This window comes from Podarcis liolepis, assembly GCF_965112155.1.
Source record: "Podarcis liolepis genome assembly, chromosome: 2".
NCBI lineage: Eukaryota > Metazoa > Chordata > Lepidosauria > Squamata > Lacertidae > Podarcis > Podarcis liolepis.
In genome coordinates, this window is record NC_139555.1 from 119906775 (window position 1) to 119913373 (window position 6599).

The following is a 6599-nucleotide window of genomic DNA, read 5'->3' on the forward strand; positions in this document are numbered from 1 at the left end:
ATAATGATTGTGTGCTATGTACATTTTTGCAGGAAAGCAGGAACAAGTTACTGGCTGTTCCTGTCCTTTTTGTTTGCCATTCGGCAGATCAACCAGAATCCCAGGCTCTTGCCCAACATCACACTGGGCTACAGCATCCATGATAACTTTTTTCATGAAAGGGTGACGTATGACACTTTGGCAGACCTGCTCTCTTCTGGGCAGGTGAATGTCCCAAACTTCAACTGTGGGGAACAGAATCAGCCACTCGCTGTTCTTGAAGGGGCTGACTCTGACTCTCAAAACTCCATCCTGATTTCCACCATGTTGGGCATCTATAAAATCCCACAGGTAAGAATGGAGAGGGGTGTAGGCTGTTATCATACCACCTTTACTTTCCTTCCGTGTGTGTCAAATAGTGATTCTATGCATTTCACGCCCATTGTGCTGGTAGCTATGCTGCTAGAAATTCGAGTAAGTGGAAACATTTTTTTGTGAGCAAAACACTGGTATTTTGTTTATTAATTCAAAACATTTACAACCCACCTTAGAGTTTAAAAATCTTGTTGTGGTGTACAGCAAAAACAGTAACACATCAATGATGCAAGATATGCAAAAGAAAATGAGGAAAACAGTAGTATATTAACAAATTTGAAAAACTGCTTTAAAATATTTCTAGAGACAGAAACAGAGTCCAATGTTATGTGTCAAGGAAAGCCCAGGGGAAAATATTTTTCTTCACAATAAAATTATTTGTTATTCGTTTGATCCAAATATTGCAGCTTTGATCCAAAATAAAAACAATCTAACAATCTTCCTCTTCTTGCCAGGTCAGTTATGCTTTTGTTTCCCGAGATCTGAATGACAAGGGGGAGTTTCCCTTTTTCTACAGGATGGTCCCCCAAGAAGATGCCCTGTACCCCGGAATTGTCAAGCTGCTCCTTCACTTCAACTGGACATTCATTGGTCTTCTGACTCAAGACACCGACAACGGAGAGAGATTCGTGAAGACCTTGACGCCTCTGCTCATAAAGAGCGGCATTTGCGTTGCCTTCTCAGAAGGTTTCATCCTAAAACTAGGCATTAACACATTGACATTCAGTAATTCTCAATTCATTGAGTGGGGACAAGTCAATGTATTTCTTTACTATGTAGAAAACATTTATTTAACAGCGGGGCTGACAATTGTGAAAAAGTTGATCCCCGTTTTTAAAAAACCCACTGCAGGAAAAGTCTTGATCACAACAGCGATGTGGGACATCTCCTTGAACTTAATATTCAGTGGTTTAGATTACCAACACATCCCAGGTATTTTTTCTTTTTTTGTGGGGAAAAATAATTGGGCACAACATAATGACTTTAGTCGCTATTTCTTTATCAAGAAGTTTTGGGAGGATAGCTTTCATTGTTCCTATGTAAAGCATGCATTGTCAGTGAAAGGCCGGACGAGATGCAGAGAGAGAGAAGATCTGGAGATGCTTCCTCAAGATGATCTGGAAAGAATCCTCTCTTCAGACAGTCACAGGATTTACAACACGGTCCAAGCTGTGGCCCATTCCTTAAATGCTGCATATTCCTCCAGATCTAAGTGGAGGTTGAAGGACAGTCTGGAAGTTCAAAGGCTACAGCCATGGCAGGTATTTCCCTTCCCATCACTGACATCTCTGCCCAATATGACGGTCCAGAATTATCATATTGGGGAAGGTCTGAGAACTTGGGGAATGTAGTGGGTGAAATTTATCAAACTGCTTTTTGAAGTGCCCTGAATTGGATCCTCTTTGTGCCCCCCATACACAAAAGTCCCTCAGAGGACACTGCCCCTCTGGTAATGGACTCCAATCCCTCCCCTTTGGCTGCAGTGTCCCATTTGGAGCACGACCCCTAACCCCCAATGTAAGAATTCCCTTTGGCAAGAGAGATGGTGTTGCAGGCTCCCTCTACCCATACGGCAGCGGTTTTCAACCAGTGAGCTGTGGCTCCCTTGGGGGCCTTGGGTGGTTGTCAGGGGAGCTGCAGGCAACACCAGCCGTTTTATTAAGGAAGCAGAGCAGAGAACAAGCAGAAACTTCTGAGAGATGCTCCACTTTAGCAAACAGTTGCTCAGACTGTCTTACACCTCCCACTTCCCCACATTCCCTCTGTGTCAGGCCCCTCCCTCTGTCTATGGGGAGCCCCTAGGGACACTTTCTGTTTCTGCCTGGCTCCCTGCTCTGTGATATGCATCAGACACCTTGTTTTGGGACGGGGGGTGGGCTGATGGACTCTGTGGTGAAGCTGCCATGTCTGATTCCTGTCTGTCCCACCCGCGTCCCTATAAATTTCAGTATAGCCCACCCTCAAAGCCACTTGAGTCTGCACCCAGATCAAAGTCAGAGGAGAGGCAGGGATTGAAAGGTCAGAGTTGGATTGCCATTGTTGTTTTCCATATTCCAAACACTGCCCTTTTCTCTGCCATTCTAGCTCCACCCTTTCCTGGGAAATGCCCAGTTTTACAATTCTTCCATGGACGGAGTGTATTTGGATGAGAACGGGGAAGTGGGAGCCGACTGGGACGTCGTGAACTGGGTGCTGTTTCCCAATCGGACCTACCTTAGAGTGAGGTTTGGGAGCATCAAGAGACAGGGATCCTCAGACCTAAAGTGCACCATTGATGCAGATGTGTTGCCCAAAAGGCTCAACAAGGTGGGAGATACCGTCTATTGCATTTTATCTAATCTCTAATCATGGTCTCCTGCTGCGTGTGGGGCTGCCTTCAAATGCCTGTCAACATCAGCTTTGAACATTTTGAAAACCTAGCATGGAATCTCTGTCAAGCTGTGCATATGTAGGAGTCAACTGTTCTGGAGTGCAATTTCCAGGGGGTTGCTTATTGTAGTAATTAGATGAGGTGGCCAAGGTTTTTCCCAGCCATTACCATATTTAAATTGTCATGAACCCACATGCATTCATACTCACACTAAAGAGAGGTTTAGCCTGTCAGCATCAACATTCAGTATTTTGACAGTCTAGGACACACTAAAGAGAGGATTAGGGTCTTTCGCTGGAGTTCTGACATGGGCTTGTTATGAATACGTGTCCACCTTTATCCTAAAGCCCACAAGAAGTTCTCGCACCAAATGAATAAACAAAGTTGGGTTTATTATATGGAACAGAAGTGAGAGATATTCACTTCTGTTCCACATATATGGATATTTATGAATGATTCAGGCAGCAAAATTACACTTTAAGCAGGCAGCAACTCACAGAAAAGACAAACACCTTGATCTAAACAGCAACAGAAATACCTAACGATTTTGAAAAAGCCTGTAGGAAAGTGAGCTTGCCCATTTCCTCACAGAATCCCACCCTAAAGAGCAAGGAACAATGGAACTGGAAGGGTATAACTGTCCTTAAGCGTCTGTATGTTGGTCCTTGAGTATTCTGGATAAGTTCTGTTGGAGATTGTAGCGCCAACTGACTATTAACAGAGCCAACTGCCTACTGGGAAATTTGGGGGTTTCAATAGTATTCTTCTTCATAGAGAAGGGAAAGGGCTTTGAAATGAAGAAGTCCTGCCCATTTATCACCTTGCCCATCCTAGTGAGAAAATAACTAAAACTGGGCATCCTGTTTGCGTTCCATCCTGGTGTGCATGAAAGACTGCGATAGTGAGCCATTTCCCACATTTCTTCATCTATCCCACTTGGCTGCCCTGACACTGTACAGCCTGGCTGCTTCACTTCACACCAGCTGCAGCTTCCAGATTTTCTTCATGAGTAGCCCCACAATAGTAGAACCAGAAGGTTAGCAGAGCATGGATAACTGAGAGCAGCCTAATCCTAACCAGGAACATCCTAGGCTAGCCAACCGGCCAAAGCTAGAAATGCACATTCAGTACCACTCGGGCCACCTGGACCTCAAACAACTATGCAATTGCTATGGTCTTTTCAGCCTTATGCTTAGTTGCAAGGTCCACGTGGGAATTCTAGGCCTTCCCAAGCCTCTGTCTCATTTCCATAGGGAAAAATAAATAGGCCTAACACAATTTCTTTGCTGCTTGCTGCTTAGACCTTGCCTCCCTCCAAGTGTGTGGAAAGTTGCAGCTCTGGACTGGTCAAACGTGTTCAGGAAGGAATGCCACTCTGCTGCTATGATTGCGTTCCCTGTGCAGAAGGGACCATCTCCACTCAGGAAGGTGGGTGACGCCAGCAGAAAGTGCTGCCCTTGAAGAAGAGGAAATCGCTTCATTCCAATATACAGGGGAAAATTTAGAACGGATGATAACTCCAATACAGATTGGAGAAGTGGGCCCACATTACCTAAATGAATTTCAATGGAGGGAATATAAAGTTCTGGACTTTGGCATGAATAACCAGCTGTAAGATGGGGAACACCTGGCTTGCCATTAGTACACGGGAAAAGCATCTAGGGGTTTTAGTAGATCACTACCTTAACAGGAGTCAACAGTGTGATGCATAAGCAAAAACAGCTCATGTTTTTCTAGGCTGCATCAGCAGAAGTCTTGTGCCCCCTCCCCCCATCATCTCTTTGACTGAATGAAACCACCTCTCAATCCAAACCTTTTAAATCCTGGTAGCTGAGTTTATTTTTGCAGCTTCTTATCTCATCATCTCTAGCACATGCCTGTAGTTTACTCCAATTAAAAAAGCCAGTTAGCAGGATAACCTGTGCTTCCAGGAACAAGATCTGGGGGTCACAGCAGCCAGGTTGCTCCATAAACCCAGTGCCTTTGCGTGTCCTTGCATTCCATGGGGAAGCAAGTACCAGACTGCCAGGCAAACTGTGGGTGAGAGCCAGGTTCCTCTTCCAACCGAAGAGGAATGCAGAAAATGCAATTCAGCCATCATTCTCTGATTATCTCCATCTGCCTTTCTCCATAGTGTTGGGAGAGACACCCATCCCCTGGCGCACAAGAAACAGGAAGCCTGTTATAGCCACCTTCAAATATCTAAAGGGCTGTCACATTGTTTTCTCCTGTTCCAGTGGGTAGGACCCGAACCAATGTCTTCAAGTTACAAGAAAGGAGATTCTGACTAAAGATCAGGAAAAACTCCCTCTGAAAATGATGTACTCTCCTTCCTTGGAGGTTATTAAGCAGATGTAGCATAGCCTCTGTCATGGATGCTTTAGTTAAGATTCCTGCATTGCAAGGGGGTGGATTAGATGACCCTTAGGCCATGCGCCCCCTATTGTAGCATCCCCACCAATGGATGGCATACAAGTTGCTTCAAGTAGTCCATTATCATTGACATTATTACTATTGATTCCTCATATACAATTATTTTTATTGGATATATTTATATGTTCTTCTAGTGGGAACTGCTTTGGTATCACTGTCTGCAAATGCAGTACAGAGGATATATGGTTGATGTTATGCTTGTTCTTTCAGATGCTGAACATTGCACCAGGTGTCCAGAAGATCAACATCCAAACAAGGCCAGAGATCAATGTCTCCCCAAGAATATCACCTTCCTGGCTTATGAAGAACATTTGGGGGTTCTCCTGTCTTCCTTGGCCATCTTTCTATCCCTAATGGCAGGCTTTGTGTTAGGAATCCTCATTAAGTATAATGAAACTCCCATAGTCAAAGCCAATAACAGGGACCTCTCCTATATCCTCCTTGTTTCCCTCTTGCTTTGCTTTTTGTCATCCTTCCTTTTTATTGGCCAGCCAAGGAAAGCCACCTGCCTTCTCCGACAAATGGCCTTCAGCATCATCTTCTCAGTTGCCATCTCTTCTGTGTTGGCAAAAACCATCACTGTGGTGCTAGCCTTCCTGGCCACAAAGCCAGGAAACACGATGAGGAGATGGCTGGGGAAGAGTCTGGCCAACTCCATTGTCATTTCCTGTTCCATTGTCCAAGTTGCCATCTGCACTATCTGGCTGGGAATCTCTCCACCCTTTCCAGAGTCTGACATGAGCTCCCAGCCTAGGGAGATCATCCTACAATGCAATGAAGGGTCTATTGCCATGTTTTATGCTGCCCTGGGTTACATGGGCTTCCTGGCTGCCATCTGCTTCACAGTGGCTTTCCTAGCTAGGAAGTTGCCTGGGGCCTTCAATGAAGCCAAGCTGATCACCTTCAGCATGCTGGTCTTCTGCAGCGTTTGGGTCTCCTTTGTGCCCTCCTATCTGAGCACAAAGGGGAAATACATGGTGGCTGTGCAGATCTTCTCTATCTTGGCTTCCAGTGCTGGGCTTCTGGGCTGCATCTTCTTTCCCAAGTGCTACATAATTGTACTCAGGCCTGAGCTGAACACAAAGGAGCATCTGACAACAAAAGCTGGTTCTTAAATTACTGATTTTTGACAACTGTTGTCCAGCACAGCAATGATGAAAAAGACATACTTGCCTTTCAAATGTAGCTTCTTAGATTTAAAGGGATGGCTCCTTTTCTGGTGGTTACTTTTCAAACCTTTAAGAAGTGTCTAAATGTTTAAATTTTATTTTTAATTGTGCTATTTTAACTTGGAAAGCTGAGTGTCTTCCTCTTAAAATTTGTACTCTTTGGCACATTTATTTAATATGAAAATTGATTTGGACTGCTAAAACAAATAGACTGAAAAAGTGGAATTCAGTAGTGAAATCTTTTGATTCAAGAACAGTTAACAGAGGCACGG

General features: G+C 44.5%; 1 protein-coding gene across 1 annotated transcript; it reads left to right on the forward strand.

The window, feature by feature from the left end:
* Positions 1-1229: 1229 nt before the first annotated feature.
* LOC310700958 (vomeronasal type-2 receptor 26-like) lies at positions 1230-6273 on the forward strand (the record flags this gene model as incomplete). The annotated part of the gene is made up of 4 exons (XM_083490915.1): positions 1230-1616; positions 2440-2661; positions 4027-4153; positions 5369-6273. 4 exons carry the CDS (start codon positions 1230-1232, stop codon positions 6271-6273), a joined length of 1641 nt encoding a protein of 546 aa, XP_083347041.1.
* Between the last annotated feature and the right edge of the window lie 326 nt (positions 6274-6599).